The 13,304-nt window shown below is 38.1% G+C and overlaps 1 protein-coding gene and 1 long non-coding RNA gene across 5 annotated transcripts; one reads left to right on the top strand and one right to left on the bottom strand.

Moving 5' to 3' along the window:
• The first annotated feature begins 808 nt into the window (after window positions 1–808).
• LOC131258168 ((S)-canadine synthase CYP719A21-like) lies at window positions 809–2,549 on the top strand. Its single transcript, XM_058259283.1, has one exon. The coding sequence runs from the start codon at window positions 877–879 to the stop codon at window positions 2,380–2,382; it is 1,506 nt and encodes a 501-aa protein (XP_058115266.1). The 5' UTR covers window positions 809–876; the 3' UTR covers window positions 2,383–2,549.
• Window positions 2,550–6,759: 4,210 nt separating this feature from the next.
• On the bottom strand, window positions 6,760–11,524 carry LOC131258166 (uncharacterized). Of its 4 annotated transcripts, XR_009177945.1 has the most exons (5): window positions 11,000–11,524; window positions 8,891–9,094; window positions 7,955–8,797; window positions 7,749–7,865; window positions 6,760–6,876 (listed from the first exon to the last, which is right to left on the bottom strand). It is a non-coding gene; the product is annotated as an uncharacterized LOC131258166 (long non-coding RNA). The 4 variants fall into 4 exon arrangements; XR_009177942.1 differs by having other exon boundaries at window positions 7,955–9,094; window positions 11,000–11,522; XR_009177943.1 differs by having other exon boundaries at window positions 6,762–6,872; window positions 7,955–9,094; window positions 11,000–11,522.
• Between the last annotated feature and the right edge of the window lie 1,780 nt (window positions 11,525–13,304).

Below are 13,304 nucleotides of genomic sequence, written 5' to 3'. Positions count from 1 at the left end.
GATCAAGTGAGTGGGTGTGCGAGCAAATGTGTCAGCTGCTTAGGTGGGCCCCACTATAAACATCACGTAAACTCCAGGGTTTTTCTCCTACCCACTTTAATTAGGAATTGCCTTGTAAAAATCAACAGTGGATGTCGTTAGCTTAATTTCTGAGTATGAGACTAAATTGGAATTACATGATTTAGCATATACAGGGAGCAGCCAAAAATCAAGTCCCAACGTCCCTGACATTTGCAAGGGCCCACATGTTTACTAAGATCCATTAGCATCATTATATGTTTATTAACATATTGGACTTAGATACATAATATAGGCTAACTTGAGATTTTGTAGACGGCATGAAATCAATGGAACAGTTGTGAGATTTATCCAACCTTGAATTTTTAGGACCCACCGTGATAATTATATAAAATACACCCTAACAATTATATTTTAAAGAAAAATTAATCACATGAATAAAGTACCATACTCGTATTTGATTGAGTGGGCGACATTAATGAAAATAGATTGGAGGGTGAGCATTTGCCTGTACACTTGTTTCCAATCCTGTAGTAAATTTTGTGAAAAAAGAGTAAATTTGGAACGAGAATTTTAACGATAAAAGCATAGAATCTAAAAATCTCATTATAAATTCTCGGGCCGAGAAATTTACGAGAAATAGATTGGGGTAGAGCCGTAGAGCATAAATCATGAAGTTTTATATAAAATTAATTCACGTGCAGTGTAAGGAGCCACTTCCATTTTTAAAATGGTTAAACAGTACTAAAACACGAGTATAGGCTCTTCAGGGCTTCCATGCAGTTAGCGTTTAAAAAGAGAGGAAGGAGTTGAAAGAAAAACAACACCAGAGAGAGAGAGAGAGAGAGAGAGAGAGAGATGGACAAAAACCTGTGGATAATAGTTTCCATGGTGGTGGGAATGATCTTCATCGTGTTGGAAAGACGACGAAGGCCAAAATCAACAATGAAATTGCCGCCAGGACCGCCTAAATTGCCGATAATTGGGAACTTGCACCAGAACCTGCGCCAGATCGGTGGTGGTGATGAGTTGATCCACATCACCTTATTCAAAATGTCACAGAAGTATGGTGGGATTATGACAGCGTGGTTAGGCATGAAACCGACGATTATCGTAAGCGATCATGAAGGAGCTTGGGAGGTTCTTGTAAACAAATCCGCGGATTATGCATCGCGACTGGTTGCTTACATCCCTAAATATATCTCTGCTAACTGTACAACGCTTTCCACCTCCGATCATGGCCCATATTGGCAATCCCTTCGAAAAGGTGTCCAGGGCTATGCTATGAATCCATCAGCCATCTCTACTCAAACACTATCTCAAGAAAACGAAGTGATTGCCATGACACAAACAATTCAAGAGCAAGCTATGATCAATGGTGGAATTATCCGCCCCTTAGTCTACATTCGACACAACACAATACGGGTGGTTGGGCGCCTTTGTTTTGGCCCTGAATTCAACAATGAGGCATTTGTTATTGGCATAGACCCTCTTATCGACGACGTCATCAACCTATTTGCTATTTCCCGTTTTTCCGATGCTTTCCCTTTCATTCGCTACATCCCGGGCTTGTGGGGTTCATTTAGACAAGCAGTTGAAATTCGCGATCGTGTCGTGTCGATGGTACAGTCAGAAATCACTCACTACCAATCATCAAAATCGCCATGCACCACTTGTTACTTGCACTTCCTCCTCTCGCATGGCTACCCGATGGAAACCATTATCTCTATCTTATTTGAGATGTTCTTGCTCTCCGTTGATAGCACATCGTCTACTATTGCTTGGGCTCTAGCATTCCTTATACGAAACCCCGAAATCCAAAAGAAGCTATTTAAAGAAGTAAGCGGAGGAGACGAGAAGAGAGATAGGGTGACTGTATATCAAGTGAATAAGATGCCATATCTTCAAGCTGTAGTGAATGAAGTGTTTCGTATGAAGCCGATTGCACCTCTCGCCATCCCCCACAAGACAGTGAAAGATACTACATTGAAGGGTTGGAAGATCGACAAGGCTACTGCTGTTATGGTAAATATCTATGCTGTCCATCACGATCCAAAGGTCTGGGATCATCCAGAGCAGTTCATGCCAGAGCGGTTCCTGAATGAAAATGCACGTAATGTCAGCGTGGCCATGGAACGGTCTTTTCTTCCGTTTGGAGCAGGTATGCGAATTTGTGCAGGAATGGATCTGGGCAAGCTTCAGGTGGGCCTCACCCTGGCTAATCTGATTAACAAGTTTGAATGGGTTGCCGCTGATGGGGATGGCCCCGACATGACTGATGATTATACTATTATTCTTAGGATGAAAGAGCCCCTCGTGGCAGGTATCAAGCTTCGTACTAACCTTGGAACCACCCTCTCTTGAAGGTTCTGTGACCATGGATGCCGACGGCCCATAGGGATACCGCCCAATAATTAACTTTTTATGTTTTAATAAGTTGATTTTTCAACTTTAAATAAGTTTGGTCAGCACGTTATAAAATTTACTCATGTGATGAAAGTTATTTATGCAGATAAGTTTTTTTTTTTTTTTTTTTTTTCAACTTTTCTACTTCTCTCCCTCCCCCATGTGATGGATGGTCCATATCAAAGGAGGCTCCACATGATGGGCAGTCCACTTAAGAGGTGGGGTGCACATGATGGACTGTTGATATCAAATGCGGGGCCCACATTATGGATGACCCACGTCAAGTTGAACCCACGTAATGGATTATCCACATCAAAGGTAGGCCCTTGTGATAAATGGCCCACATCTAAAGCAGGCCCCACGTGATGGATAGCCCATATTGAAAGGTGGGACCCACAAAATGGATGGACATGAGGGGTTGTGGGTATGGAAGGTGGTCCCATGTGACAGACAATAACATTTAAGGCAGGACCTACATGATGGATGACCCACATCAAGGTGTTCTCCACATAATGGACAATCCACATCAAAGGTCGACCCCTAAGGATAAATGGCCCATGTCTAAGGACGGCTCCACATGATGGGCAACCCACATCGATGGTGGGGCCCACACAATGGATGTCCCACATCAAAGGTGAGCTCCACATGATGTGCGGTGGATATTGAAGGTGAGCCACACATGATCACTAACTTATTTGATGGTGGACCCCAGGTAATTTTTGGCCCATGTCCTAAAATGATCTTAAAAAACAGATGGACAGGGCGGATCTCTCACAAACATCAGGTTGGGCCCCACCTAAGTTTGGAGGGCAAGAACTTCCTGGGAAAGTCTCTAGCAGGAAATCCGTGTCCGAAACAAGGAGCATAGATTTCCAGCGAAATCCTTCTGCAGGGAGTTCCTGCAATGGGATGCCAAGTGAGGTCCACTGTGATATTTGTTAGAAAGTCAACCCCATCCATCCGTTTTGTGAGGTTATTTTAGGACATGTGACCGAAAATGAGGTGAATCCACACGAGAGGCAACAGTGGAAATTCTGTGACCACCGTTGAAACATTTTTATGGCCACAAAAGTCACCTATCAAGATAAATTTTGTGTGTTTTCACTTCATCCCAGTAGGAATTACCTCATGAATGGTTTGGATGGCATATAAACATTAAGATGGAGCCCAGGAAGTTTTTAACGGTAGGAAACACTTTCCCCAGTTTTCCCACTCTTATGGCCCATTGGATTTTTGGATACATTCACTTTATTTTTTTTATTGCATATCATAAAATGACCCTGCAAACCCGGATGGACAGGTGGATTTTTAACAAACATCACGGTAGGCCCCACATGACATCCAACGCAGGAACTTTGAGCCATAGGCTTTTGCAGGAAATCCGCATACATATGAGTACGGATCACGTCTTTGCCAATGACTCTAGCTGACAAGATACGCCCGATAGACTGCGTGCTACACATGACTCTAGCATGTGGAACTTTTTTGACCCCAAAATGATTTATGTTTAAAATCCACACCGTCCATCAAATTTGAAAGATAATTCTAGAGCTTTATCTCAAAAATAAGACACATCAAAGTCTCAAGTAGACCGCACAAAGTAGAGGTATTGAACGAATACAGTTGAAACCTAGGGTCCACTGCAAGGTTTATTTACCATCTAACTTCTTCGTAAGGTCACACAAACCTGGATGAAGGGAAAACACAAATATCAGCTTGATCAGATCCTTTTGTGGCCCTGAGAAGTTTTCAATAATTGGCATCCAATTTCCTCTGTGAAGCCCACTTGAGCCCGGATCTTTCATAGTTTTTGTCTCATTCCCTAAAATAATATGGAAAAATAGATGGATGGTGGGAATTTGATACATGCATTATAATGGTGCCCAGGAAAGCTCCACATGTCATCACTATTGGATTTTCCTCTCCCTCCCAATGTGCTCCACCATGGAGCAGATTAGGCAAGACCTGGCCTCACCCAAGACTGCGCCACTTACCGTGGTAACCACTCCGTTTATCCATTTTTCCCTAGGGCATTATTTAATAAATGAAGCAAATCCAATTAGTAGGTGGACTATACCATAGGAAACAATGGTGATTGGCGACAAAAGTTTTAGATCAAGATGATATTTCTTTTTTCCATTCATCGGGCTTACGTTAACTTATCAAGAGATTGGATGGCAAATAAAAACTATGAAACATTAAGGTGCATGGTAAGAAGTTTTTAACAGTAGTGGAGTATGGTTTACCTAATAATTGGATCTTCTTAATTTTTGAGACCAGGGTCTAAAATAATATGAAATAATGGAGGAATAGGGCGGATATAGAATACACACGTCAAAGTGGGCCCTATGGCAAGGGCTGCACAATCTTGGGTGAGGCTTGGGTCTCACCTAATCTGCTCCCCCGCACCACATAGCAAGCAACAAAATTTCTTGAGGTGTGAAATTTACATAGCCCTTTTTGACTTCATTGACGCGTATTTCTAATAGAAGCGCCGGTAAAAATAAAAAAGCGCCGGCAAAATTCTATCCAAACGCCGACAAAAGTATGGTTTCTGGACACTTTTACTCACGGAAAAGCTCCGACAAAGGTCTATATAAGTGCCGGTAAAAGTCTTTATATTGATTTGAGAGGCCCGAACGCAGGCCTATATATATATATATATATATATATATATATATATATATATATATTCAATTGAAACATGTATTTTTTTAATATTTAAAACATAAAAAATGTTGCAATACAATTTATACTGAATATTAAACAAAATTTATATTATGTCACAATAAAAAAATATAATATTTACAACAATAAATTGAAAATAGTCTTGAATAAAAAAATAAAAAAATTAATTAATTTTTAAAAAAAAAAAAAAACAAATCCTCTATGTGGTCTCTTCCTAGCGGCCTAAATTTAAGCACAATTGATTAAAATCCTGTATACAAGGAAATAGAAAAAAGAAAAAAAGTCAAAAAGTAGCATTTAACAAATTGATGCATGGAAAACAATAAATCCTTTGATCCTCTCTCTTTAAAAAGTCAAAAACTATCAAGGCAACAAATGTTGTAAGTTGAATTCCATTACATCTATTGGCCCCACATTGATGCATGTGTTTTATACACACCTGTTCATCCATATGCACCCTTCACGCGTGACATTCAAGTGTACAAGTGACCGATATCAATTGTAAATCTGGTTCATTGATTACAATTTTATGATCTACCAAATACCAGTTTTACATAATTCAATATTTTTTCATAGGAAGAATATGATCAACATAAAGATTGGATGGTCAAAATACCATAATATTTCCATACTTGCAATTATTTTGTGATAAGAAAAGAAAGAAAGAAAGAAATTAAGAAAAGAGGTGCGTGGTTGTTATATTCATGCCCATCGCTATAAAGGACACTTATTTTCAATTGGAATAAGCTGTGTAAGCTGTCTTTTGTTGGAATGTGTTGATGTAGGACCTGCTAAAGAAGATTTGCTTTTTGTTAGAATGTGTTGATGTAGGCACTACCAGAGGAAGCTTACTTTTCGTGCAGGTGAAAGCTTCCAATCAAATAACTTTTCATAAATTTCAATGGTGTCCTGTTTGAGGAAGGTTGGACATGCTCTCAACAGAGGCATGTCAAGCTAATAACACGTGGTGGGCCCTCCCCAAGAGGAGTTAAATGTAATAACATGTGGTGCAATGGGCCATATATCAGATATTAGAGCTGATGAGAATAAAAATTGCAATCTGCCATAGTGAGCAGAGACTGGTCTGATTTTTGGGCCATATCATCTTTGTGCATGAAGACTTTAGTATACATATAATTATGATCTATAAATCATGTTGAAAGCATAAAGAAGAGCACTTCAGTAAGATGCTATAGCATCACCATTTTTCACACTTTCAAGGACAAGTACACCATCTGGAAACAACTTAAGATTCCCTTATAAGGGGTTTAATGAAACAAGAGACTGTAATAAGGTGAGATGACTTTCATTTTATGCACATTAATGAGGAAAATTTCATGCAAAATGAGCTTAAACTTATCACCCAGGATCCTACAATCAGTGCGACAGATATCTCTGAGATTTTGTACATCTCGCAATATCATCTCAGAATTTTGCTCAAACAATATTATCGAATAGCATCAGGAGTTTCAAAATCTCACCACTTTTTGAAAGCTGAAATAAATCATTTTAGACCTATATTTTCTAATCATTAAAATCATTTTATTAATTTATAATAAACAGTTAATCCTAGAAGAACTATTGTGTGTATTGATCATCCAAGAATCCCTTCCAAACAGGAGGAAGAAAAAAACCAAAACCAATTTCAGAAAATGAAAGGAAGAAAAAGTTGTGGGTCTTTTTACTCATAGACAGATTCTGGTCCAAAATATGGGGTTCACAAACAACTTTGGCATCCTCAATGCTGCAGCCTCTTCTATCTTCCTGGCCAAAGGTTCTCCAATGTTAGTAATTTAAATGCAGGAATTCTTTTTATATGAATGTACGCCAGGAATTATTTGAACTTTGCCTGAGGCAGATTCCTTTTTCTTATTTTTATTTTTATTTTTTTATTTCATATAAAAGAAAAGAAGACAAAGAAGAAGAAGAAAATGGATGAGAGAATAAACTAATAAACTAAATTCCATAAGACTATTACATTACAAAGATGTTAAAGAATTGCAATATAAGAAAATAACATAAACAGCTAGGTAATAAACTAATATATAATTAAACAAGTGGCACGACTGAGATTAATTTCTGATGAGGAACCTTTATCTTTCTTCTGATAACGATTTTCTGGGAGATTCTGGTTGAAACTATGATGAAAATAAGTTTTGTCAATATGTGGCTGGAAAAAAAATAAAAGAAAAAGAAAGAAAAAAACTTTGTGACCCTCTGGAACCTAGACACACACATACACTTGCACATGTATATATAGATATATCCCATGTGTATCAGGTTTGGCTGACTCTTCTTTCCTCATAGCAAGCATCCACAGTACAACCTGGCAACATAACATAATATAAGTTAACCTTGCACTGAACCATACCAGAACTCGATATTAGACTGTGAATCAAATCCTAGGCCCTGTTTGGTTGCCACTTAAAACGACTCAAAATACTTTATTTAGAGATTTTGGTAATGATTTAAAGTAATCTTGATAACCCGTAATTAAGTTTCTAGAACAAGCATGATCATACAGAAATCCAGAACCTAGGCCAAAGTATCTTATTCAAAAGAAAATGAGAGGTTATGGTTCCTTAAGAACACAACATTAAATAAATGAAATAATGACCATGCTTAATGCTTCTTACCTCAATAGCATGTGATTCTGCAAGCCAGTCCAGCCTAAGGCCCTGAGTAGTCTGGTCAAGAAATTGCGTCCAAATTTTCCATTCAGAAAACGAGCAATCAGTTGCTAAATAGCTCACCTGAAACACAGCAGCTCACTTGATCATTCGCAAGATTATGCTGTCAACCCAGCACTAATGTCAGAGATGAAGGAACCCATGAGAAATACCCATGTCATGAAACCCTCATTAAGCCACAAATGTATCCACCATTCCGTTGTTACAAGATTTCCAAACCATTGATGTGCAAGTTCATGTGCTACAACAATTGCAACCTGCAGAGAAAGATAGCCATGATGAAATAGTTTGTGTAAACTTCGAGTCAAACTACCAGTGCAAATCAAATTGTGGCTTTAAATAGTGAATAGCATGTAGCGTAGCGTTCGTCCCAGTGATGCGTGACGCATAAGCTACATGCCACTTTTAGATATTCTATTAAGGTTGCCCTTGGTTGAACCAAATATCATGAAGTTTCATTGCACCAAACTAGATTGATTATTAATGCAATTTAATGAAACGTGATATTTGATGTAACCAAACACAACATTAAACAATAGGAAAAATATTTGATGCAACCAAAGAAGTCAAGCAAAAAAGATCGTTTGGATCCAGATTAGGCATAGAAGAAGACGTGGCTTCCCCATGAAAACGCTAATGAGTATAACTCGTATTAAATCCGTCACACACGATATAATCGTATGCTTCTTGTCGAGATACACGGAAGTTGTTATTGTAGTTCTTACATGGACGTAGGATCCTCCTCTATCACTTGTATTTGTAAATGCAAAGTCAAGGAATTCCGTAGCTTCACTTGAGTATGCATTACTTATCCTAAATCATTCAATGCAATTGGAGGACATATCAAACAATGCATCTTAACCATTGGGCCACAACAACTGGAAGGAGAAGTTACTGAGTTACCTTGACAAATTAATCCAATTCTTATCCATCGCTATGTTCCTCGGCTAATTCGACAAGTTAGTTGAAATACAACGTGGGCCCGACAAAGCTTCCTAGGAGAGATAAACTAGAATGGGTATAAGAGAAATTCAAGGAAGAGTATTAAAGAGACAAATTACAATGAAACAAACATCATTATTGCTCACCCCACAAGCAATGACGACTTAGGGATTCATATAGAATCTCTAATGGTATCTTTAATTGACTGACTAAATTAGTCATCCATCTAAGACTGGATAGATTGCAATGCTTTCATGTTCCCATTTAAATGTCCACACCAAAATTCCGGCAGCATCTCCCCACACCTCTCCGGATACGTTGATCTTGCATTTGATTTCCACGTCAAGTATCTATATAATGTGAGGATATTTGACATTAAAAATAAATATAAGAAACATAACCAGAGAGAAAAGGACAGATACATCGCAGAACTAGCATGTGCATTTAAATCAGGGAACCGAAAGCATTCTAATCTATCCAACCTTGAATTGTCCAAACGTGGGACAATTTGAGAATTTTTATGCCTCCAAAAGCACACTATATCTATGCTTGGCCACATAAAAATTCTCAAATGGGCAACTGATTGTCCTATACTTAAACAATTACATAATCTCAATTCACATTGATCATCTAGCTAACTAATAATAGAATGTATTTTAAACTAAAGAAACAAATTTTTTTTGATAAATTAACCTAGTAATATCTACTATATACTAGTAACATATAAATAATATTAGAGCACCATACTATAGGCTGCAAGAATATCATGTCCCCTTAAAAAATAAATCCTCCAAGGATACCATATATATATATATACACACACACACACACACACACACACACATACACACACACACACACATATATATATAAAAGTTGTTTATTGTCCTTCTCAATCACAAGTATCATTCATTATGCATTATGGTTAAGAATACAGAGGTCAAGTAATGCATTATGCAACATATCCAATTGCAACATCCCATTATTTATCTGTCAATACAAGAAAAATTACTAGTCAGTCCAATAAACTATAAAAGCCAAGCCAAAATTACCACACTGCAAGTCTTCTAAAATTAAATCATGATTTTAGAAAGAAAAAAAATTGGTACTTCTTTTTGTACAGCTTGGAGATGAGAAACTTTTACAGCCTCAACTGAATGAACAGACTGGTGAAACACAAGAATCTAGTGAGGCTCAAGTGTTTGATAAAATTTGGTAATAAACTTTAAAGTACAAATAATAAGGTGCTGGAAGAAGAGAATAAGATGCTAAAAGAAATTACAAATCAAAAAAAAAAAAAACACAAAATCATGAGAAGAGGAGTTCTCATGATTGTAGTACAACTGGCTGCAGGTTAAATTAACCTTCAACCCATTTAAAAACCATTTTCCCCTTGAAAAATAGAAGAGGAATTCTCACCTTTAACTGGTTGTAGGTTAGCGTAACACACAAACTGTAAAATGTGCCAACCTAGCACATGTTTGTATCAATGGTATGGTCTTCCAACCATACAGCCATATGGGACAGTTCATCGATAGAGAAAGAATGGGCCTACAAGTGAGATCTATACAAAACACTCTCTTTTTGAGGTAATTCATCCAACAGTTGGTATGCATGATGTACAACGCATGATGTACAACAGGAATTAGGCAATGTTTTGTATGAAGGATTACAGAGTACTATTTCAATTTTCAGTTTTTACAAGCAGGCTTATTGTTCAGTAACCCAAAATGCTGACATTGTGGTCCCACTATGAATGGAGCACCAAAAAGATGAAAAGGTGGCCAGACTTGCACAAACTGAAAATAAAGGGCAATAACATAGAGTAAACAAAAAAAAAAAAAAAAGTTAAAGGGGCTATATTATAGTTAACAGTATCGAGAGAGAGAGCGAGAGAGAGAGAGAGAGAGAGAGAGAGAGAGAGAGAGAGAGAGAGATTTGACTGTCTAAAAGCCCCTTGATACTGTCTAAAAGCCCCAACATCAAGGAAGGAAAAATCCAATCTTGTTCCATTTGGCTGAGAGATTTATCATTGCTGCAACCAAATAATGCAAATTATTCATGGAAACTGAGCATAAGTAGCACATGGACCTAGAATCGCATTGAACTGGCATGTTAACATTCTTCTTTTATTCCCGACAGAAAGAAGATTTTGTGCAATATAAAATTTATAAGATTTTGTGCAATCGAGTTTCATATATCAAGTTAACAAAATTTACTGCCTTGCGTATATAGTTTGAGTAATGAGAACTAACTTGTAAATGATGTGTTGCTTAATCCTAGAAAAATAGCAGATAAAGAATTCAAATGAGCAGATGTTAGCTAGATTGGATCACAATTAATAACAGAATGCAAATATGTCAACAAAACTTGATGGAATACTACATATGCACTACTCCAAGTAATTCACAGCACGAGTATACCAGATAAAATAAGATCAGCAGCAAAAACATCTTCCCTAGCAGATGCTCCCATATGGTTTACACATACCATTTATAACAGGCTCTTTGGAACCAACAACTTATATTTGTGAAATCCACTTCATTCATCAAGTGAGGAACCTCTCATGTTAACCATGCATATATAAGAGATCAGCCTAGCTGAAAATTCAGATGGGTGAATTTTCTTCTAATTTTTTTTTTTTATGTTGCGGGTGATGTTCCCCACTTCATCAACATCTTTCTCCATCCAACGCTTGATTGCTGAAAGCGAACTAACAATACTTTCAACAACAATAGTTCTGAATGGGCTATTGCAGGAAGCATGAAACATGCAAAGAACAAAGACAATTACACCTTTCAATGCAGAAGCTTTTGTAACAGACTTAGATTCCTTATTGGCATCCTGCAAAAAAAAAAAAAAAAAAAAAAAACTGAGTTGTGGCTTTTGGGTTTCAATTACATCAGATCTTTTATTCAAGTCACAATACAAAATAAAATTCAAATCTTTTAAGGCCTGATTGAATTTCATCGACTTAATGCAAAGATAATCTACAAGCTCAAAACAGAGCTAATCACAGGTTCACCAGGCTAGAAATAATCCATTGATCTAAATGCATCTTTTACGCTGTATTTTGAAACACACCTGAGTTGGATTTCAATTGTTCAGTTCAATTAAGTGGCAATGATCAAATTGTATCGACGGTTAGTGTTATTCATAATGGAGTACAAATTGCAATTAAATTCCTTTCTAGTTGAACTTGGAATACTGATCACCTAGGAGAATCTCCATTTCCAGGAGCCAAAGCCACCTCCAGAATCTCCATGCCAAGCACAAAATAGAGGATCCATTGAACTCAAAAACAATGAGAAACAGGTATTGCTTTGAATTGTAAACCAGAATCTGGTCAGTCTTCCACATTCGCATCCCAATTACGGATGGCAAATGGTGGGTTGGGCTGGCCCATCAGGTTTTAGATCAGGCTTGATATTAATTGTCCTCAGCCCTGTAATAAACACCCTGGATCTGGTATGACCTTGATCTTGAAGCTTGATCTTAGGTTCTTCAAATTTTCATATCTAGCAGAGCCAAGCTATAAAAAAAAAAAAAAAAAAAAAAAACATCCCCGTTTAGTTGAATCAGGGGTGAGCCAACGACGAATCTCTCACCCTGGTCTGTTGACAAGGTCCATTCATCAAGTGGGCCACGACTGTACATGGTGACATGATAGCAGATGCATGCCAGATGCTAAAGGGCCTCTTCACCCTTTTGGAATCGCCTGGTCTGTTGACAAGGACCCCTACTACGCCATTTGGAATCGCCTCTATCAACTAATTAGGGTTTCGACATTGTAAATCCCTAATTAGGAATTCACCATTGTAAAATCCTAATTAGGGTTTCAACATTGAAGATACTCGATCTCAAGAGAGAGATTGAGCTCGAGATTGACACATACAGAGAGAGAGAGAGAGAGAGTTGGCATCCATCATGGAGTTGCAGAGAGAGATCAGATAGAGAGAGAGTCAGCGTCCGTCGAGGAGTTGCAGAGAGAGATCAGAGAGAGAGAGAGAGAGAGTTGGCGTCCGTTGTAGAGTTGTAGAGAGAGATCAGAGAGAGAGAGAGAGAGAGAGAGAGAGTCAGCGTCCATTAAGGAGCTGCAGAGAGAGAGAGAGTGGGGGCGGGGAGAAGGAGAGTGATCTGCAGGGGCTAGGGTTGTTGGGTTTTGTGGTTTTGTATTTATACTAATCTTGTGCCAGCGCCCGGTTTTACCAAGCGCCGACAAAGGATCCCTCCAAAGGGTCAGGTTTAACCTTTAATCTTGTAGTGTATCCAGGACAACTATTTGGAATCCCCCGTGCCTTCGACAATAAATAAATAAAATCAGGGTGACTCATCCACTGACAAGTGTCACTGTACAGCTACTCAGATGGTCCAAATGAGGCTCCACATGACGGGTGGTCCACATAAGAGGTGGGCCTGCATGATGGATGGTCGATATCAAAGGAGGGCTCCACATTATGGATGACCCACGTCTAGGTAAGCTCACGTAATGGATTATCCATATTAAAGGTAGGCCCTTAACCATGAATGGCTTAAATATCTAAAGCAACCCCACATGAT

The sequence above is a fragment of the Magnolia sinica genome, chromosome 10 (assembly GCF_029962835.1).
Source record: "Magnolia sinica isolate HGM2019 chromosome 10, MsV1, whole genome shotgun sequence".
NCBI lineage: Eukaryota > Viridiplantae > Streptophyta > Magnoliopsida > Magnoliales > Magnoliaceae > Magnolia > Magnolia sinica.
This window is presented reverse-complemented; position numbering and strand designations above follow the sequence as displayed.